Source organism: Otolemur garnettii, unplaced genomic scaffold (assembly GCF_000181295.1).
Source record: "Otolemur garnettii isolate 467f Iridium unplaced genomic scaffold, OtoGar3 scaffold00049, whole genome shotgun sequence".
NCBI lineage: Eukaryota > Metazoa > Chordata > Mammalia > Primates > Galagidae > Otolemur > Otolemur garnettii.
In genome coordinates this window covers 10,468,155-10,491,376 of record NW_003852444.1, presented here as the reverse complement: position 1 = coordinate 10,491,376, position 23,222 = coordinate 10,468,155, and the positions used below count along the sequence as shown (strand labels likewise).

Here is a 23,222-nt window from a genome sequence, read left to right as displayed (position 1 = left end):
GTGACAGTTGTGGGAGGATCTATAATGCTTCCCATAAAAGAAAGAGAGTATGAAGTAATCATAATTTGATCATGTAAAAATGTCAGTGCAAAAAGGATACCAATGATTTTCTCTTAAAAAATAACAAATATCCCAAAGCAAAAATTAGTTTATTCTCATCAACACTTTCATTAGAATTATTGCATATGATATCTCTACCATACTATCTTATGTGGTATCAGAAAATATAAAAAAAGGAATAGAAAGAATGATAAAGGAAATTTTATGATCTAGGAAACCAAAATTCATAGAGAGAAAGTTTTCTCATGAACACACCCTGGTTCCTTCCTCTTATTTATTGGTAAGAAATAGAAGACACAGAGGTTAAACAACTTACTTAATGCCATATCTTTGATATCAGAGTTCAAAAAAGTACTCATTCTCCTAATGTCTGATTTGGTGGTGTAGATTAAATTGCATGTCATTACATATTGTTATATTTAAGTATATCAAGTGAACTGATAACATTTAAGGTAAAGCTGCATTCTGTTCTATGTATTTATTAATTTTGGATTGCTTATAGTAATTACCTTAGTTTAGTTTACGATGAATACTGATTAAAAACATAAAAGTAAAAAAAAAATTCAAAAAAAATTCAAAAAACAAACCAACATAAAAGCAGTAACAAGAATGTCTGAGTAGAATCCAAAGACATGTGCACTGGAAGAACGGAATTCTGAAGCAAAGTGATTTGTGGACTGTTCTGGAAAGAGAGGATTGCATGGACAATTCTCTTTCTAGCACCATAAATGGACCTTCATTGATTCTTCCAAGGCACAGCAAAGAATGCTGGGTAAGCCATTTAGAAATGTGTTAAACTGATTTGGTGAACTGGCAGGAAAGTTGGGATTACTGGTGTACAACAGAATACAAAAAGAATAAAGGAAAACAGAGATAGAGAGAAAATACTAATGAAGCAAGTTTTCACCCTAAGGGTATTTGCCAAACCCAAGGAAATGACAAGGCACAGGAAAACAGAAACAAACCCAACAGACAGTACTTTCACACTTCACATAAAGTATATGGATAATCTGAGAATGTCATTCCTTTCCCATAATCTCCCCACGTCCTATAAGACAGCAGTCCCCAACCTTTTTGGCACCAGAGATCAGTTCATGGTTCAGGCAGCATGATGTGAGGAATGGAGAGTGGCTGTAATAAAGATGAAGCTTTGCTCACTCGCGTGTCTTGCAGTATAATTTTAACTAGTAACCTTTGCCATAATAATTCCTGGGTTATTCATCTATTTCTTACCTTATTGCAGTGTGTATTTTTTTTTTTTTTTTTTTTTTTTGCTGCATAATATTCAATTTATGTGGGTCATTATGGAAGTAATGGACATTGGGAAGCTGCTGAGTCAGCAGTCTGAGTGTGGATAGACTGTAAAATCTGACTGATTTTTACTAATTATTTGCTGAACACAGTGTATGTGCTATAATCAATCCTATAATATTCTCTATTTATATAAAAACAGGAAAAAATGCCACTCTGATGTATAATTTTGAGGGTTGATCATGTCCTGGCCCATGTTTAGCTTGCTTGGAAGACCTGTTTTAAATTTGTTAGGGTAGGGAGCCTGCATCCTCAAGGCCACGTGTGGCCCTCTGGATTCCCAAGTGCAGCCCCTCAACCAAACCCAAACTTCATAGAACAAATACACTTATTAAAAGGATTTGTTCTGTGGAATTTGGATTCAGTCAAAAGCCCAGCCTCACCACTTACAACTGTGTGAACTCAGACAAGAGGCGTAACCACTCTGAGCCTCAATTTCTCAACTGTGAGATAAAAATATCAGTATCTACTTCACAGAACTGTCAGGAAAGCCAAATAAGATAAAGCATGGTAAGCATGTATGCTCATCAAAGTACCTCATTAAATAAATAGCAGCTATTTTTTTTTTCTAATTTCTCTTAACTACCCAGGGACTCACTCTGAACCACTACCCAGGGTAAAAACAGTAGCACGAATAAAACTATAGCAAGCCACACCATGATCTCAATGGGTCCATGTGTGCATTGCAACAGAAACTTCAATACATGGAGTATGTTTAGGAAGGACAGTGTGGGACAGGATGGTGCGAAGGCTCCACTAGTCCCTATTGGTCCCTAAGTGCCTTGTAGCCTTTGGCAAGTCCCTTCCTCTCTGTGGGTTCTGGTTTCCTCCTGCTTCAAATGATGGTGTTGAATTAGATGTTCTCTAGGTGTCCTCTCAGCTCATGACAGGGGCGTATAAGGAGTCTGTCAAAATGCTGATTTCCAGGCCCACCACAGATTCTGTTGCAAGGCCTAGAAGTATGCATTTTTAACCCCCCACCCCCACCCCCGGCCCCATCCTAGGGTACCCGTTAGGAAGGGCTAGCCAAGTGCTTTCTGACACCATGCTCAGTCACCCTCCTGGAGCTTTGCACATGCTGTCCCCACTGCTTGGAATTTTTCATCTGGTTAACACATTCTTCAAAATCCAGCTCAAGTCCCCTTGTCCAGGGAAGGCTTTCCTGATTATCACCTCCTTCAGCTGGATTGGGCACTCATAGCACTCTTTCTCTCTCTCAGCATACATAGTGTGTCATGGTGATTATCCTTTCACAATTATAGTCCCATTTTCCTTGTGAAAACTGAAAACATTGCAGTTGAGTGCAAAGTACCCTTGATAACCTGCCCCACTGTTTGTTGTGCTTTTTTTTCCAGACATGTTTCAGTGTGTTTACAAACATGTAAGAGGTGCACCAAAACTCTAAAATATTATTGTGGAATTTTACTTTATATAAATGGTATTGTACTTGATTTTCACTCTGAGCATGCCTGGGAGGCCTGTCTGCATCAGTTCCCACCACGTTCTGATTAACGACTGCACAGTATAGTAGTGGGCCATCCCCCGATGACTTAACCACCTCTGTTAATGATCATTTCCCTTCACACACACATAAAAAAGCCTGCACTCAAGGATCCCAAAGGCTACCAGTTTTGCTATGTTGCCAGGAATGCCTAGAAAGTTGACTCCTCCTAATTAAACCTAAACATCAACTGTGGGTTTGCTGGTAAAGTTATTTAAAACCAGATGCCTCCAGTGAGCCAAGGAAATCATTTTCTGTTTGGATACTACCATGTTTTACAACTTGTATTTTGACTTGGAATTTGTATTTAAAGAGCCTGATCTCTCACTTACTTCTTTTACTCATGATGGACTATTATATTTTGTCATGTTAATTCCTTGGAAAGAATTCATTTTCACCTTTAGAAATCCTTAGATTTAAGCACCTCTCTGTGAATATAAGGATAGCATTTAACAATACTGTTTCATCTATATGAACTAGTGTCTTTATCACTAATCATTTCCAGTGGGCTCCATGTGTTTTCATTTTGATGCTTAGTCACATCAGAAATCTATCATTCAACTGGTGAGTTATTTTCAGAAGACGGGCTCTTCTGGAGCTTCTGTTGTCCTGCATATCGCTCTTGCTTTATTTTAACAAGAATTACAGAGCAAGCAATACAATTTGATGTGATCTGCAACCTGAGTGAGGAGAGAAACCTCATTGTCTGTTTCAGTCATGAACGATAAACCAGCACAGACCCTTTGTTGAAACAGGGCAGACAGCACAGATAGCTTCCTAGCTGTGCCAGTTCCCAAATGCTTCTGCTCTGCCCATCGTCTATTGTATCTGGCTGTGCTCAAAGATCCTTTGACACAGATAAGGCCACCCCTACAGGAGGCAGGTTAGGGAGCTGGGGCTGGTGGGAAAGGGTTCTCCCAGAGCAGCAGTCCCCACCTTTTTTGGCATCAGGGATCTGTTTCATGGAAGGCATTTTTTCCCACAGACTAGAAATGGGGGTTGGGGATTTGGTTTCAGGATGCTTCAAGTGTATTACATTTTTTTGTGCACTTTATTTCTATTATTATTACATTATCATATATAATAAATAATTGTATAACTCATCCTAATGTAGAATCAGTGGGAGCTGAAAGCTTGTTTTCCTGCAACTAGATGGTGCCAGCGTTAGCGTCTCCACCTAAGCTCCACCTCAATTCATCAGGCATTAGATTCTCATAGGGGGCACCCATCTAGATCCCTCACGCGTACAGTCTACAGTGGGATTCATGCCCCTATGACAGTGTCTTACCTATTGTTCCCTTCTTGCTGTGCAGCCCAGTTCCCAACAGGACCACAGCCCAGGACCAGTCTGAGGCCTGGGGATTAGGGATGGCAGTTCCAGAGAATAAAATGCTCCCATTCACTCTGTGTGCTGCCCTTTCTCCCCACCTCTCATTTATTTTTCTTTCTTTTTTTAAATTAAATCATAGCTGTGTACATTAATGCAATCATGGGGTATAGTGTGGTGTTTTCATATACAATTTGAAATATTTTCATCAAACTGATTAATATAACCTTTGTGTCATTTTCTTAGTTATTGTATTAAGACATTTATATTCTACTTTTAAAAAGATTCACTTGTGCCCTTCTAAGATAAACCATAGAGGTGATTCCACCTATCACCCTCCCTCCACCTATCTACCCCCTCTCCCCCCTCCCCCTCCCCATATTCTTAAGCTATGATTAGGTTATAGCTTTCATATGAAAGCTATAAATTAGTTTCATAATAGGGCTGAGTACATTGGATACTTCCATTCTTGAGATACTTTGCTAAGAAGAACATTTTCCCCATGTAAACATGAAGGAGGTAAAGTCTTCATCTTTCTTTAGGGCTGCATAATATTCCATGGTGTACATATACCACAATTTATTGACCCATTTGTGGGTCAATGGGCACAAGCGATCCCATCTCAGGATGGGCAAGGGACTTGAAAAGAAATTTCTGTAAAGAAGATAGGCACATGGCTTACAGATATATGAAAAAATGCTCACCATCTTTAATCATCAGAGAAATGCAAATCAAAACTACTTTGAAATATCACCTAACTCCAGTAAGATTAGCCCATATCACAAAATCCCAAAACCAGAGATGTTGGTGTGGATGTGGAGAAAAGGGAACACTCCTACACTGCTGGTAGGAATGCAAATTAATACGTTCCTTTGGAAAGATGTCTGGAGAACACTTAGAGAACTAAAAATAGACCTGCCATTTGATCTTACAATTCCTTTATTAGGTATATATCCAGAGGATCAAAAATCACATTACAACAAAGATATTTGTATCAGAATGTTTATTGCAGCCCAATTCATACTTGCTAGGTCATGGAAGAAGCCCACCTCTAAATTCTTTTAAACAACTTGTTATTTTAAAAGAAAACCCCTGGCATTAGGATACAGCCTCTTTGAAAAACAGTATGGCAGTTCCTCAAAATGTTAAACAGAGAGTTTCCATGTGACTTAGCAATTACAGTCGTAGGTATTTTCTGAAGAGAATTGAAAATATACATTCTCACAAAACTAGTACTTAGGTGTTTATAGAAGCATTGTTCATAATAGCCAAAGAAAGTAGACATTCCCTCATGTTCATCAGCTCATAAATAGATAAATGTGGTGTATACACTCACACACACACTGGAATATTATTCTGCTATAAAAAGAAATTACGTACTAATACATGCTGCAGCACTGATGACCCTTAAAATCACTGTGCTAAGTGAAAGAGAGGAACTCACACAATAAATAAGGTAGGGGACCCCAGCTTACACACATGAAGATATCTGAGCTGGATCTATCCAACGAGCTGCTGAAATGTATTCAATAGAGTCAAGATAATTAAAACGTAGGGAATCAGTTGAAGGGTAGATGGAGAAGAAAGAATCAATGCAACCTTCTTATGTAGCCTTAAAATAAAAGTGAATTGGAGGATAATGTCTCTAAGATGGGAATGCTCCTCAAATATGGTCAATTAAAATTCCCTTGTGCCTTATTGATCAGCGATTTAAAAATATGCATGCAGCGACCCTGGATCCTTTTGTAACTGGTTGGCATCTTACATTTTGCTCTGCCTAGAGCTTGCTGTTGCAGACTCCATTATAGAAACATTCAGTACTCCTGCTAATGGAGCTGACTTTGACTTACACTCTTGGAAGAGCTCCAGGTGATCACATTTTACTGATGGCTTAGGATGAGCTGCTACTAACCTTGAAATTTGTTGTTTCATTTTCCTTTGTTCCCTTGTCAGCCCATCCTTCCAACCTTCTTTTAATTTGTTGTTAGGAAGATAATTCAGAAACTGTTTTTTTTTTTCACGTCTTGCCTTATTTTTTAAACTAAGAGACCACCTCCAAATAAGTAGTTGATTGTAACATTTACATATTATTTAGAAGTCAAAATGGGTTCAATTATTGAGCTGTGAAACAATATGATCTTTCTTTCTTTCTTTCTTTTTTTTATAGACAGCTCTCACTCTGTCAGGCTGGATGGCAGTAGAGTGATCCCAGCATTGAACACTGCAGCCTGGAACTGCCAGGCTCACGTGATCTTTCTAACCTGACCTTCCAAAGTGCTGAGTTTGCACATGTAAGCCACTGTGCCAGGCCTGATTTTTATTTCTTTACAAGAATTATTTTATAGTCTTTCACAAAAACATTCTGGGAGAGATGGTCTTACTTAAAGCAAAACTTACATGAGTTATTTGTATTATAGCAGTCTGCTCACATGGAAATTTCCAACAGATAAAGCTACTACAGATACACACACCACACTGTTCTTTTTTCTTCAAAACATGTATTCTCTTCTCCTAATAACTCATCATTAGATTCTGTTTCTTTACCTTATGCCTATGAATGATTTTAGAGAGGACCAAAAGAAACTTCCCTTTTTCTTTCGGGTTGAGATCCTTGGAGTTTCTTTTATTTTCTTCATTTTCTGTCTTACCACCACACCCGTTCTTTGCCACTGCATAATTCCTTAATGACCAAACACTAAGCTTACTTACCCCTTCCTTCCCCATTTCTAATTCGAAGGAGGGGCTCCTGTGATTATGACCACAGGGAAAGTGAGAAAGGATGTAATTCTCAGTATCCCCCTTTCTAACTACAATGCCCCATTCCTTTCAGATCTCTCTCAGTTTGTCTGTAACCAGAGATAATTCTTTGCCCTTATACCGATCCCCAAGTATTCTCCATTTCTTGGGTCAAGGCCTTTCCAGTCTCTTTCCAAGGCCTTTCCAGCCCTCTCCATTTTCTTGGGTCAAGGCCTTTCCAGTCTCTTGTCTTATCAAGCCTTGACCCATCTATGGGTAATCACCTGAAGGTTCTTACTAGAACCTTTGGCTGTTTTTCCCTTGTTCCTTTCCCATAGTGAGCTGGGAGGTCTCTGACCCTGGCTCTTAGGGTCTCTGTTCTCCACTCTCCTTCCTTCTCTAACATGTTTCAAGATTATATTGTGTTGCTGTAAATTTCAGATATTTCATCTGTCGTGGGCTCATGACAGTATAAAAGGATTATCCAGGAATCCTTCATCAAATTTTTCTCTCCCTTTCTTTTTACCATTCATCTAATGCCTCTGCCCCACTAAGGAAATTATGCATGAATTTATTCAACTTGCATGAACTCCGAATTCTTTGCTTCTTCATACCATCCGTAAGAGATCCATTTTGTATGGTAAGAGCACTCTGGAAAATGCCTAAGAAAGCCTTTTTATTTGATTGTTTTGTCTTCATTTTGAAATCTTACTTGAGCAAAAGACATGGTTTTTCTCTAAAACAGGGATGACGAGTTTCCACCATTCCCAACAATTGCTGTGACTGCTTATAGCACAGCATGGATTCTTACTCAGCAGCGACTTCCAGTGCCTGTGAGAGGGAAAAATGGCATTGTGATATTTGTCATTTATACTTTACTAGAACTTTTTAGTACCAGAAGAAGCCACCATTCTCACTTGCTGTACTCACAGGGCTTCCTCTGTCCGTATGAAGTTATGGGTGGCTGAGGTGGCAAGGGGAAGATGTGTTTTATGAGTATTAACCCAGATTTCAGGCTCTGGATTTTCAGGAGTTACAGAAATAGAGACAAGTATTAAGAGGGAGAAGGGAGTTAGAAAACCCTACTTCGTTTAAATACTGAGACAGCTTTTTTAAAATGAGACTTTTGAAACTTTTTAACCTTTATAATTTTCCTCATTGTCACTTTTTCCTTGGTTAAAAAGTACAAGATAATTTTTATGGAACTCTGTATCAGTCTGTTCTCTGCTGCCATATCAGAATATCACAGTCTGGGTAATTCACAAAGAAAAGAGCTTTATTTGGCTCACAGTTCTGGATGCTGGGAAGTTTAAGATTGAGGGGTGGCGTCTGGTGAGCACTTTCTTGCTGTGTTATAACATGTTAGAAGGCATCACAGGGGCAATGGGTGCAGGATGCAGAGAGGGTACCAGGTAAAACTCATTTTTTCCCCCTCAGGAACTTACTCCATTCAAGAAGTCAGAGCCTACTCAACTATTGGAACCTCCCCCCCCCCCCCCCGCCCCACACCCAATACTGTTACAGTGGCGATTCCATTTCAACATGAGTTTTGAAGGGGGCATTCACACCATAGCTTTTTTCCTCTGTGGGAGGAAAGTGTAAGACAGGGCTGTCTAACCTGCAGCCCAGGATGGCTCTGAGTGCAGCCCAACACAAAATGTAAACTTAAAACATCATGAAATTTAGGGGGGAAATTTGTAGATGACAATGCATGTCCCAGTGTCATGTAAAATAAATGTGCGTATGCTTATTTTACTTGTACGCATGCAAGGCTTCGGTTTCACAGTGGTGCGAGGGTTCCAGGCTGTTATCTTCCAAGAGCAGACAGTCGAATTGACACCATTAGACATTATAAGTGCTTGTGGTGACTTAGCAAGGCAGCCTTTATCCATAATATTTCAACCTACCATTGCAACATTAGGCATTTAATGTTATTTCGAAGTCAGATAAGCATTCTTATTTTATTATTAAGGGCACTTCCACACCTCGGCGGCACCGGACACATTGCCCACCACACGTTATCGTCAGCCCTGGGCCTTGCCTCGCACTGGCAGCCGAGGTGAGGACGGGCCTAGACCTTGCTTTTATTTTCCGTCAATTAATTTTCTTAATAAAAGTAAATATAGTCCCTTATCTATTATTAGTTTTTAATCCCAGAATGGCTTCTACAATATCTCCAAAAAAAAAAAAAATACAGAACCCCACAAAGAAAAATCGTGGAAGATGGTTCAATGAAAAGTGGACAGAGGACTGACTACTCTTTTTTTGAGGCAAATAGAAAGGCACTCTGCTTCATTTTTGGTAATTTGTGTAAGTTTTCAAAGACTGTAATTTGAAAAGGCATCATGTGCAAAAACATGAGGCCTTCAATGCATGTGAAGGATCTGTCATAAGAACAAAATAGTAGAACTGAAAAAAGTCTGTCTTCTCAATTGTTTTTTTTTAAAGTTACAACTCAGATGGGTTCCGCTGTATAAGCTAGTTATGTGGTAGCAGGTTTAGTAGCCATAGAACCCAAACCATTTACTGATAGCGAATTTGTCAAGCCGTGTGTGGAAAGCATGGCAAATATAATTTGCCCTGAACAAAAAAGGGGTTACTTCTAAAATCTGTTTGCCTCACCAGGCTATAGTCAGGTGTATGGAAGAGACTGGAAAGTCCACTGAAAGAAGTTTAGAGACTAAAGCTGCAAATTTAAAATTATATGCTTTGGTGATGGAGATACAAATATGGCTCCATTTGCCATTTTAATTAGAGGTATTGATAACAATGTCACCAAAGAAATGACTTCTTTATTGCCATTCAAAGATACAACTGAATCAAGAGATTTATAGGAAACAGTAAAAAAATATGTTAAAATGATTTTCTTTGTCCATTGTCAACATATTTGGTATTATTACTGATGGTGCCCTGGTAATGGCAAGTAAGGGAGAAGGACTTTTAAAATTAATAGAAGATGATGCAATTGTCACCCCAAACTAGTGTTTGATGAAGTTCATTACATAAGACTTTAAGAAGATTACATGCAAAAGCCTTAAAAGAGGTTAAACTCACGCAAATTCTCATCAACATCGTGGATTTCATAATAGCCAGGAGATCGAATCATTGCCAAGTCCAGGAATTCCTTAAAAGTATCGATACTATAATGACATCATTTACTTGTCAGCAGTAACATGGCTAAGTCGAGGCCACATGTTGTAAAGATTCTATGATTTGCAACATGTTTATGGTACTGAAAACCGAATTTGTACCAGAACTTAGAAATGAAAACTGGCTTACAGATTTAGCATGTTTAGTGGAATTAATTGCTTTATTTAAATGAGTTAAACATGTGTCTTCAAGGTGAAAACCAACTTAGCAAGACAATGTTTCCAGCCATAACAGCATTCCAAGTGACACTGAAATTATGTGACAAGCTCAAATTAAGGCAAACTATCTCATGCATTTTGACATGTTGGCATTTTAAACACAGGCCTGTGAACAGTGAAAAATACACAGCCTTGCTTTTCAATTTGATCGAGGAATTTGAAAATAGATTTCACGATTTCTGGAAAAATAGTATTTTGCTGTATCTGTGACTCCATTTTCAGTTGACATAAATATGTTATCTGCTAATTTTTAAATGGAATGCGCAGAGCTGCAATCTGACGTTCAGCTTAAAGAAAAATTTGATCATATATTTTTGCAGGACTTTCAGAGGCCCTGTCATCCCAGAGACAAATATCCCTCACTTCACAATCATGCCTTATTCATGTCATTGTTTTTTGGTGACCCCTACATTTGTGAGCAACTGTTTTCAAGGATGAAGCCGATAAAATTAGAACCGAAATATCTGATGAGCACCTTGAGAATTCAGTGAGAATTCCAACTACTTCCACTGAACAGTCAGTGATGCATTAGTTTTTCAAATGTAATGTCAAAATCCCGCTAGCTTTATGCTGACCACTTTTCTTTTACTTGGATAATCTAAAAAAAGACGTTTTATTACTTAGATATGTACATTTTGTACAATCGCAATCTTGAGACCTGTTCCATGATCATAAAAGATTCTCCAAATGGGCCACTGTGTAATTAGAATTATTATGTGACATCTATGTGTTTATGGTTTAATAAAAAAAAATAACAATTGTATTGTAAAAAAAAAAAAAAAGAATTATTATGTGACGACATACCATGAAAATTATCCATGGACGTTTTTTGTCTTTGGTTTGCTTGTTAACTTTTGCTAGTGTTTGTGTATTTAGTGTGTGGCCCAAGGCAACTCTTCCTCTTCTAGTGTGGCCCAGTGAAGCCACAAGGTTGGACATCTCTGCCATAAAACATTGTTTGGTCCTCAGAGGATTAAAAATGAAGAAATGACCTGTGGTAACAGTAAAGGAAGTATAGAAGAGCTATTGTGTGTTTCATTTTAAAGGACAAACAGAAAAGATGGAGGTCTTTTACTGTTTCTGGGACTAAGAGAGACAGACTCTCCAAAGGCTCTTTCCTGAAGATTCCAAGCCTTGTTATCTTTCTACCTTCACATCCCTTAACCTCCAGGGAGCTCAGTCTCGCCAACAGTTAGGGAGTGAGGGACCTGTGGGACTCATCATACATGGACAAACGTAGACTTCCAGTACGACTAGTAGTATTAGAAGTACTATATTAAAGAGGAAGATGTTATTTCTAGCTTCAGATGGACCACTAAACAGGCTTTCCCCCCAAACATTGCCTACCATGATGCTTACAGAGATTTGTAAGCCTCTGTTTCTCTTAAGCTTCACTTACATTTTTAATCAAAGAGGCTTCTCGTGTATTGGCTTGAACAAGCAAGTGCTTTAGTCAATGTTGGTCTATGGAAAAGACATTTTATGTATCAAACTACCATGAGTCAGAGTTTAGGGTTCTCTGTGGTAGGCTTTTCCTGTATCTCATCAGGAGATACAGGCCTCATCTTATGTGACCTGAGAATTCCTTGGAATCATGAAATGATGTTAGGCAGGTCGTAGGATATCTAATTGGTAAAAAGTTGAAAATGTTGTCCTGGGAGAAGACAGACTGAAATTTGAATACGGAATCTGCTCTGTGTGCCCCCGTCCCCCTGCCTGCCCCTGTCCCCCTGCCCGCCTCTCTCCCCCTGCCCGAGCCTCCATTTCTTCACCTGTGTTTGCTAACAGTGTTACATGGATATTTCTGGGATTATTTGAGATTTTTTTTTACCGTAAAAGGTCCAGCACAGTACCAGTTTCCTAGTAGACATTTGATAAATAAAACTCCTGTTTTCTCCTTTTACCTTCTTTCTTTGCGCCAAGCATATTACTTGGCTTGGCACATATGTTAATCACCTACAGTATGACATTAGAGATACCCACAAATAAAATATAACTCAGGGAAATGTTGGCAAGGCATATATTTGTCTTGTGTGAGAATATCTAGTTTGTTTCTCCTTGAGAGATTGTCTTTTATAAATAATGCTGTAATCAATATACTTTTCAGCCCTTTCTCTAAGCATGAACTCTTTACTGAGAAAGCTTTATGTAGAAAGATAACTGCTATCTGTTCCTAGGTGGTTTGTGGTTAGAATTTATGTGGTGTACAAAAGACATTTTTTGTTTGTCCATTTATTTATTCATTCAACAAATATTTGCTGTGTGCTTCTTATGTGTTTATTACTATTCAAGGCACCAGGGATACATCCATGTCCAAAATAGTTTTGCTATTAATAATTATACAGTAGGTAGGAGTTGAGTATAGAAGATGATCCTTTCCTCAAAGGGGCTTCTTGCCAAGATTTTCTTGCTAAGTCCAAAGCAAGCCACCCTTGAGCAATTTATACCATCAGCCATCATGATTTCTTTCTTTCTTTTTTTTTTTTTTTAGCCATCATGATTTGATTTGTTTGACTTTAACGGTAAACCATTTAAGGATAAAGGTATTTTACCTTTCTTTTCTTTTTGGTGTAGCAACAAACCCGAAGGTCATTTATAGACTCTTGTTACAAGTTTAGAGGTGGTGGTGTTAGCGGCAACAGCTTTGAGTCGTAATAATATATGCTTTAAGAATAGGCACTTATTTGCTAAAGAATTTAATCTAAAAGAAACTCTCTAGTAGGGGACAGCTGTGAATGCCAAGAATTTGACTTAGACCATTCAGCTGGGTCTTAGAGCCAGTTAAAGACCCTATCAGGAATTCCATATTTACTACGCTGCATGCATTTTCATAATCCTCAGAAAATATTTATGAAACAAAACATGTGCTGTAAAATAATTTACTTTTACTGCGGTTATTTTTATATGGAAAGGCCAATTTTGAAATCTGGACATATTAAAAAGGTCAGGTGGGCATGCTGCTTTCTGTGTCTCAGTAAAAGTCAACGTCAAGTTCTGTGTTATTTTTATTTAAGTGCTTGGTACAAGGCAGTCATAATTTCAAAGCCTGTACACTTAATATTGATTATTTTGAATTGAAAAATTAGGAGTAGGGACAGGCTTATCTCATTCTGTCATGCCATAAGTGTTCCCAGCAATTTTCTAAATATTTCACTGCAATAATATTGCCCCCTCAAATAAGATAGGTATATTTTATACATTTGTTAAGAAGTTATTCTCATTAATTGACTAGTACTGTGTTGCCTAAAGTAACAAGAATAACTTTTTTTTTTTTTTTGCATTTGGACCTTTTTTTCTTCCTAATCCACATTCCAGAGACATTGTGTGTTTGCATTTGTGTTTGTGTATGTGTATGTGTAAAATTAGTTAGATCCTTAAATGCTTGGTAATTCTCAAGGGGAGAGGAGACAGACGTTTATTTGAGATGTACCGGGTGTTAAACGCTGTACTGAATGCTCTTTTCTTTGTTATCTGACTTAAAAATCACCACAAGCCCTTCAGAGAGTTTATTGTAGTCTTTATAAGTGGGAAAGCTGAGGGTCAGATGATGTCAGTAATTTTATCACATTGTGTAACAATAATTAGCAGATCTGGGTCTGACACAGATTATTTTGTGCTGTGCCATGGTCATCTCCATGAGAATACTATTTGTTTCCAATTCTTTTTCAGGCCTTGGTTTTCTGTTTGCGTTTTATGAATATGACTATGTTCGTTACAAACTACGTTAATTTATAGTTGGGAAGAATCAAGGAACGGATAAAGTGAGGAGCTAATTACTTAAAAATAAATAAATTCTTAAAGAAGGGGCTAGCCTGCGAGCTTCAAGATGTTGAATTCCTTGCAGTCTTCAGGAGGTCTTGGTGCCTGTTGCTAGTTGTCCAGAAGAACCGGTCAAACCGTTGTCCTCAAGGTTAAAAAATAGAAAATAATCTTCAGATACTCCAATAATGAAAAGAAATATGACCAGGGCATTTTGCACAATTATCTTCTACTTGTAACATTGTCGTGAGTTTTCCTTTCATGCCAGCCACCTGTCATCAGTCGCCATTTTCTCTGGTGCCCGTCTTCGGGCCCCTGACAGCCACAGTTAGACTGGGAGTGTAAGAACGGAGGGGAGGGAAGCCCGGGTCAGACCCCTGCTCTCCTCAGGATTGAACGCTTCCTTCCCCGGGTTCATGACAGCAGATCCCAAGTTGCTTGATCCCAGGAAGACAGGTGAGGAGAGTGAGTTTTGTTTTTCATCCAGGGTGCTAAAATGCTAGAGGAGATTTCAGATAGTCAAAATTTACAGACCTACAGTTTTTCAATACATTCTTACAACTTTAGTTCTGAGAATATTTTCACGGGGTTAGTGCTGTCTATCAGTAATTTACTAAGCTACATTTGGGCTTCTCTTTTCTGAGAAGAGGAAATCATGTCAAAGGCAGCGTAGCCGGCACTGGTGGTGGAACTGGAAGAGGGTGTGAGGTTCCTGCAGGTGGAATTTTGTTGGGGGATTGTGGTAGAGAAGAGAGTCTCTTTTTTTCATTTGTGTGCCTGAACTTTACTTTGTATTTAGCTTAACTATCCTGTGTGAATCAGTAATCATCTTAATCATCCTTCTGTAGCTAGCAGGGGTTTCGAACAAATGAAAGTGTTATTCAGTTTCCAGCTTCACGCACGGTCATCATTATGCCTTTAGATTCACAGCCAAATGTTCCTCTCACTGATATTTCTAGTGGCTTCCGTGCTATAATTTGTTGTTATTCTATTGTACCCTATCTTTTGTTCTCTGCAGTATTGTCATCAATAAATGTTTGTCAAGCATACCTGCTACCTGCAGGGCTTTGGGGATATGGGCAGAACTGCTTACATTTGTTAGATTTTTAACAATTTACAAAGGGCTTCTATGTACGCATTTTCATCTAATTGTGGTATCATTCTACCAGGTTAGGTCTTTGTTTGTTCTTTCCTTCATTCAGCGAATATAAGCTTGTATAATCACTTTTCTGGAAGTTACCTCTCAGTGGGAAAAGTTGTGTAAGCATTTGAAGACATATTAACAATAACAGAAATGACTTATGTTGCTGTTCACGTGGGTGTGTTTGTATACAGTCACGGTTACTGCAACTGTGAACTTTGGAGAGGGGCATCTGATGGTTTGGGGTTAGATGTGGGACCTAAAGGAATGGTGGGAGGGGAGAGGGACCTGCAGATAGCAGGGCAGTTTGGCCAAGGGGTACAGGCGGGCATATGTACGATGTATTCAATGTGAACGAGGGCAATAGTTTGACTGGAGGGAGGTCAATGAGGCATGAATTTAACCATTGTACTTCAGAAGATTTAGAAACCTTTGGAAATCATCTAGTCCAACTCACATATATCCTTAAAAGATATGTTCATGTTGAGTAATTAATGTGTTTTTATGTGTGTAGTTTTATTTATCTGTTCCTGGAGTGCAGAATATATCCTGGTTTCTTCTACATCTTATTGGTGATTCAATTCTGATTATATTTTATAGTCTGAAGGAAAAGTGTTAATAAAGAAGGTATATCTGTTCTCTCTCTCTCTATATATATATTTTGTAACCATACTCTGTGACCTTTCAAGGAGCATTTTTGTTAAAGGAATATTGTTTGTGTCCATCTGGTGCTTTCCTTTTTTTTAATGCAACAAAACTTAGCAAGACTTTAGTATCTCTGATGCAAATATGGTATTACAAGATGCATTTTTTTTCTAGTGAGAAAGACAAGCTTACAATAAATTAAGAGCCGTGTACACCATTGTGCTCTTCTGTTATTCTTGAGAAAAATTATACTCTGATTAGTCGGTGAAAACAGCTGATCCAAATGGTGTTTGTCTAGACTCTGATGCCTCTGGGAAGTCTTGATGATCCCGAGTATGGATTTCTGAAGCTTCACATGTTTTTATCCGTCAATTTCCAAGATGCCTCAGACCGTTGAGGTAGATAATAAATCAAATGAGATTTAGTTGTGTTTCGCATGGTGCAAAGAACTGGACTCAGAAATAAAACGTTACATTTAAAAGAAAGAAACCAACTATACATATCGATTGCTGGGGTTTTGAGGAAGCCCACTCGATGGCAGCCATCTTTCCTGCCAGAGTTCTGAAGCTATTGAGAAATAATATGAATAGGGTAGGCAGAAAGTGGAACACCGCCCTTACATAAGCTGGGCTGAAGCATGAAACCATTTGAGAGTAAAATGAGGCTGGCTAGCTGAACATCAAATGTTGACAAATTTATTCTCTGACAGGCAAGGCCTTGAAATCTGAACTTCCACCAGACACCACTTACTGTCTGCAGGTGCTCTGGTTCCTATAGTGGAGTACGGGATTTCCTGTGCCATGCATGCCCAGCTTTTGCTTCTCAATTTTTACCAAAGAAGTCACTTCGCATCCCTCAGAGTGGATAAAAGGTGGAGAGCACCCAGGTTTTCCAAAGGAAAGAAGTAGGAGCATGTGGAGGGGCATTTGTCTCAACATCCAAAGTTTTCACATTCTGAATTCTCTGAAGGGAGGGAGGGGCATCTTAGTGGCTGTCCCCTGGAAAACAGTCATGAGGAATATGGAGCGCCACAGCCTGTGTGAGCTTGGCCATCACTTCTTCTGACCTTTCATTGTTTCAATTAATCAATCAGTTAAGGACCATCTGAGGAAGAATTTGACTCCTAGTTTGTACAGGAAACCCTTTTGATAGCATCAACTTAAACCTTTACAGAATGGGAATCAGCAGCTTGGAATAAAATACTGAATGCGTGGAGCTCTCCTGTAAGAAACTGATGCTCTTGGTGACACAGGATGACACGGGGCAGAGAGAGGGCAGGAGGGAGGGGGTGGGGGATCACGGTGTGTGGCACACCTTTTGGGGATGGGACACAATTATAAAAGGGTCTTTATCCAACAAATGCAATCAGTGTAACCTGGTTCTTGTACCCTCAATGAATCATCCCCAACAATAAAAAAAAATAAAATAAAAAACGACATTGACAATTCTGTGCCATAGTAATTCAGAAGAACCAGACTTTGAATATCACATAGTTTTACTACTAGATTAATGAATTCATATTTTTGTATTTCCTTATCAAAATGTGCTTGAGAGATTTATAGTAAACATCTATTTACTTAAAAAGCCTAAGGACGTTTTGTTTTGTTTTGTTTTGTTTTTGAGACAGAGTCTCACTTTGTCACCCTGAATAGAGTGCTGTGGTGTCTTAGTTCACAGCAACCTCAAAGTCCTGGGTTCAAGGGATACTGCTGCCTTAGTGTCCTCAGTAGCTGGGACCACCTCATCTGCCACAATGCCCGACCATTTGTTTTAGAGACAGGGTCTTGCTTTTACTCAGGCTGGTCTGGAACTTGTGATGGCAAGCCATCCACCTGCCTCAGCCTGCCAGAGTGCTAGGCTTATAGGTGTGAGCTACTGTGTCTCAAAGGAGGTTTTAAATAAGAAAATATAAAATAAAAAATAATTGTATAGTTTTTTTTAATAATTGTATAGTTTAATTAACCTTTTTTTTCTTAGTTTAACACAAAATAACAGTATATCTTAGAATTGATGGGATCTTAGATTTAAAAAAATATAGTTAGGCTTCTGTCAGTCTCTGTGACAACCTTTATAGCACAGGGCAACTTTGAAGGACTCTTCCTTCCCCTGAAAGTTTGATGTGCTGTACTGTCCAAGGTAGACACTGTTTGCTAGAGATCAAAATTTTAATTGAGCGATATCCTTACACCATTGCTTTAACTATACCATTCATTCTTATTTTGCTTCTATTTTTTGACTGGAGAATGAAAATTTTAATCCATTGTTTATTCAAGTGAGAAGGCTGGACTAAATCATTCAAAATAATTTTATAGGTATTGAAGGTAATTGTTTCTAAATATGGTTCTACTTATGACAGCACAGCACTCATCCAGATGGGCTTGGATCATTTATTTATAAAATTTCAGTGTGCTAAATCTCCTTTTTTTTTTCTTTTTTCTGAAAGGGGGTCCTGATGACAACTTAATTGAAGGTGGAGGAACAAAATTTGTCTGCAAACCTGGAGCCAGGAACATCACTGTCATATTCCATCCATTACTAAGGTAAGTACAGTGATGTACTCACTCAGGATCAATATTTTCATTATTTATGCTGATGTTCTGGATGCCAATAGTTCAGTCAGCATGGAAGCCAGTCATAAAAGAAATTTGTTCCGTTTTCTGGGGCCTCCATATCAAAGTTAGTCAATAGAATAGATCATGTCAATCCCCCTGAGTTCCTACTTGTTCTCAGGAGTAATAGTTGCTAGTACTTCTGTTTGATTTTCTTTCTTTCCCATTCCCTCACTCCTGCCTCTCTCTGTCCTCTGGCCTTCTTTCCTGTCCTCTTAATCTGTCTCTCAGGGGTTGGCAGACTATGGACCACTAGAGAAATCTAGGCTGCGCCTGCTTTATAAATGCATTTTCGTAGGTACCGTCACGCTCATTCGTGTTTGTACTGCCCACAGCTGTGTTTGTGCATTTCACTGTAGAATCATTGCAACAGAACCCTGTGGCCCACCACGCCTAAAATATTGACTCTCTTGCCCTTTACTGGGAAAAATTGCCAACTGATAATCTATCCCTCCCATTTATACTAATTACTCAGGTATCCTCGGAGAATTGTCAGATCTCTGAACAAATATGATTTACAAAAATTTAGGACATTATATCAATTGAAAATATGGTTTTCTCTATATATTGAAAGGTAACACTGTGATGGGTAGAATAAATCTATTATAGTATTCACTTTATTGTGATATAGTGATTGTATGAATGTGTGGAAATAAGAATCCATAGTGCTTCCATTTAAAAAAATATATGAACCTTTTGTGTCTTTAAATAGGTGTTTTTTGGGGAAGGGCAGTTTTTGTTCGATGGGTACATAGTTTCAGTTCAATGATGAAAACTGCTTAGAGATTTGTTATATAACAGTGTGACTACAGTTAAGGCCATGGTATAGTTAGTACACATAAAAATGGTTAAGATGGTAAATTTAATGATATGTATTTGTAACCACAGTTTCTAAAAGGGTACTTTTTGGACCCGGATATCTAATATAATATTATTCGTACATTTTCTCTGTAAAGAACTAGTATATATTTTATGGGATTTTCATATAATGGACCAGAAACTCCTGGGTTCCCTAAAAGTTAGGCATCTTAGACTATCAACTTAACTTTCTCAACTAGCTTGTGAAATATTTGATGCACTTGCTACAACAGTTAAACAAATGCTACTAAATTGGCCAGAGATGAAATTGCGTGTAATTTTCTAAAACATAAACAGTTTATTACTGTCATTTTCCCACCTTCTCATTAATACCATTAGAACTAGTTAAAACAGATCTCTTATTTAGGTAACACGTGCTTTGATCACTTTCCTCAACTGGTTCTGAATGCAAAAACACAAATACATAAATTAAAAAACAAAAATTTGACTTTCACACAATAAAACATTTTCAATTAAATATTATTAACCTTAAGAAATCCATTGTAGCAAACATTTACAGCAAGTAAATTCATTTAATTTAAGAATCGGGATTGGCTCGGCGCCTGTGGCTCAAGTGGCTAAGGTGCCAGCCACATACACTTAAGGTGGCAGGTTGGAATCCAGCCCTGCCCCGCCAAACAACAATGATGGCTGCAACCAAAAAATAGCCAGGGGTCGCAGCTACTTGGGAGGCAGAGGCAGGAGACTCGCTTGAGCCCAGGAGTTGGAGGTTGCTGTGAGCTGTGAAGCCACGGCACTCTACCCAGGGGGGATAGCTTGAGGCTCTGTCTCAAAAAAATAAAAATAAATTTAAAAAAAAGAATCATGGGATTAAGAGAATTAAGACTGTTTTTGTACATGTAATACATGTTTAGTTGACATGTATTACACATATGATATGTACAGTAAATAAATGATATAGAATTTCTAGATTAAACAATGTTGCTCATATATATCAATTGACTTTGGTAATTTAGTATTCACTGTCATCTCCAAATGCAATTCATTTTACTTAATTAATGTTGCTGTTAAGAAAACAAATTTTTAAAAACCCCCAATTGTTACAGGCATCTTTTAACCCAGATTTAATGCCAGGATTTCAGGCTAAGTTATGTGTTAGTTTTGGATAAATGAGCTCTTCATGCTTATGATGTTCTCAAATCTAGATGAAACCCTTTAGAAGCTTATTTAGTAACGTTATCAGTAATCATTTTTCAAGAGATTTTTCCCATAGCAGCTTTTTAAATTTTGAAATGTAAAGTTAGGAGAAAGAAATGTATAACTTGTGTGTGCTAGCACTTAATTCATACTTAAAATGCATTTCTTGTAGAAGCTTGGCAGAGTTTAATGTATTACCGTTCTTGATAATTTTTTAAAGTGTTATTAAATATAAATGCTGTTTTGCTAGATAGTTGTTTTTAAGGCTTGATGGTACTCCCACAGGTTTGACGCACTTGTTTGGTCTCCACTTTCATTCCGAATTTTAATTTATTATTGATTAGAACTGGAGAAATTTGTTGCTTATCTTTCATTCTATCATTCTTTCTTCTCTGTCTCTTAATGGAAGTCACAGGAATATTGTGTGGTCTGCAGGGGAAGTTAATTCCTTGATAAGCAGATGACCATTATAGACTTTAAATAAGCCCTTGGCCCAAATTGCAGGCTTGCTTCTCAAACCCATTACAGAGCCCCACTTTAAAACTCATAATGGGCTTGTGGCACTTCTAATGACGAAGGTATTTATATTCTTTTTTAATTTTAGACTTTGCACTTCAGCATTTGTTGAGTGATTTATCTCTTCTTGAAACTATGAATTTAGTTTCTATAATTAGAACAATCAGTAGCCACTTCATACTGGTGTATTTCACTATTACTATTACCATTTAAATTATTTTATTTTTCCTTTTGGTCTTCGTTTATTCACAATTAACAAATGTTTATGAAATACTTAGGATGTGTATTTTCCCTGGTCCAAACTCTTGTTTGGAAACAGGTATTCTTATTTTTATGGGCTATTTAAATAAAATCATATAGATGCGTTTTCTATCTTTTGCTCACTGCTTTTGTTCCATGCTAGTTGAAAGTTAATGTGCTTCCCATTCTGTGGTTTTTAAAATGGTCTAGCTCGATGAGAGAGGCAGTGTAGAAGAGTGAAAGGCAGCAAAAAAGTACCAGATTGAAATTTAAAATGAGAAGCACAGCAACATATCTTGGCTGAAGTCTCGGCTCGGCTCCTTCACTTCACTTTTACTCACTGTTTAGTTATGGGGCTCTGGTTTTTTGCCAGGTCCTGGGGAGACAAAATAACAAGATTGCATCCTTATTTACAAGGTAGTGTCTTGGTAGGTGCATGGGAGTTAAGAAGCCTGCAAACACAAATATTGTGGAGGACACCATCAGTGGATCTCTTGTGGGAGGATGCAAATCGGTTCAGCCTCTCTTGAAACGAGTTGGACATTTCTTGGGAAATCCATATCCTGTTACCCAGGACCCCCTCCTCATGCTCACTCGTATCATGCCACTCATATCATTTTTACTTATTAATTTGCCAAACTCTCTAATTGGTTATAATAAGTATTCTTTATAACTTATATGACATTAAAAAATAAGTTTGCAAGGAACTTATTACAAGTTGACTTTTTAAATATTATGTCCCTTCTTTCTTGTACGGTTTTTGGTGAACTCAAGTTTTTTCTTTTCCACTAGGAGGGAGAAACGCTTTATTTCTTATGCTACTCTTTCTGCATCAGCATGACTGGAACTCTGTCTTTCTGAACTTTTGCCCGTGACTTTTCTACACATTTCATTTATTGAAAACATTTTTTCAGGATTTTCATTCCACTGGCAACGTATTCTTTGCAGCCTAGAGCGTTCTCTATGTTGAAAATTCTGAACCACCCATCTGAGAAATCACAGAGCAGATTCCAGCTATGCTGTTTTCTATATTCCCAGGAGTCGTTGGTACTTTCCTGTCATAAAATGACTGTACAAGGTCCCCAATTCTGGTTATCCGGCCAATTTAGTTTTGTGCTGTCCTAACCACTGCAGTCTCATCACTAGGAAATCCCGCAGGACGGTGGAGGCAGATGTCCTGTCTTTCACACCCCCTCTTACTCTTCTGGCCCCTGGCCTTGATTATTTCATGCTTTTTCTTACCATTTTCTCTTTCTGGTCAAGCCTGTCTCTTGGAGAGTGAATTTCTAGAAAAATGGGACATAGTATTTTCTTGCTTACAATACTCTTTGCCTGCTGAGACCCTTAATGAAGGCTTTTGGTAATAAGAGGTCATCTAATCAATTTTTCTGCCCATGTGTCTACATGAACAAAAACGTATCAAACACATAAGTTGCTAGCCACACTCATACTTTCTAAAACATTTTCCCCATAATATAGACCCTGCAAATGATATGACTAATGCCCTCCCCACACCATCAACATGTTTGCTATTTTCCATCTTTCTCTGAAACCCTTTAAGGGAAATGAATGGATTTATTCTGATAAATAGAACTTATTTTATGGGACTTGAATTTGTGGAAGAAAAGGAAGATATGCTAAATGTTGAGGTTTTAGTGGCATTATTTTCCTTCTTTTGTGTAAGGCTGACATGCGTGTAGGTTTCTTTTTAAGAATTATTATTTTTGAATAATTATGGTGATGGTTAACTATCATCTAAACATACATAAACCTTTGGCAGTGAATCACATTTTATTGAGATTGCAACCACAGTTTAACACTGAGTGAATCTTTTTATTGCAATTAATGTATAATGTAGTCATTTTAGGAAATTTGTAATTACTTTGTGGCTGCCGTTTCTGAGGTTTGTGGTGTAAGGAGTGAGAATTTATCCTTTTTTTTTTTTTTCTTTTAATTTTGTATTACTCATTAGTCTCTAAAAATCTAAAAGCAG

The 23,222-nt window shown here is 37.9% G+C and overlaps 1 protein-coding gene across 2 annotated transcripts in view; it reads left to right on the top strand.

The window, feature by feature from the left end:
* The window catches only part of EXOC4 (exocyst complex component 4), an 812,900-nt gene that overhangs the window by 358,204 nt on the left and 431,474 nt on the right, over positions 1 to 23,222 (top strand). For both annotated transcript variants that reach the window (XM_012806281.2, XM_003791609.3), the window contains exon 10: positions 18,292 to 18,388. In XM_012806281.2, coding sequence (XP_012661735.1) covers positions 18,292 to 18,388 — 97 coding nt within the window. The remainder of the gene's footprint in view (positions 1 to 18,291; positions 18,389 to 23,222) is intronic.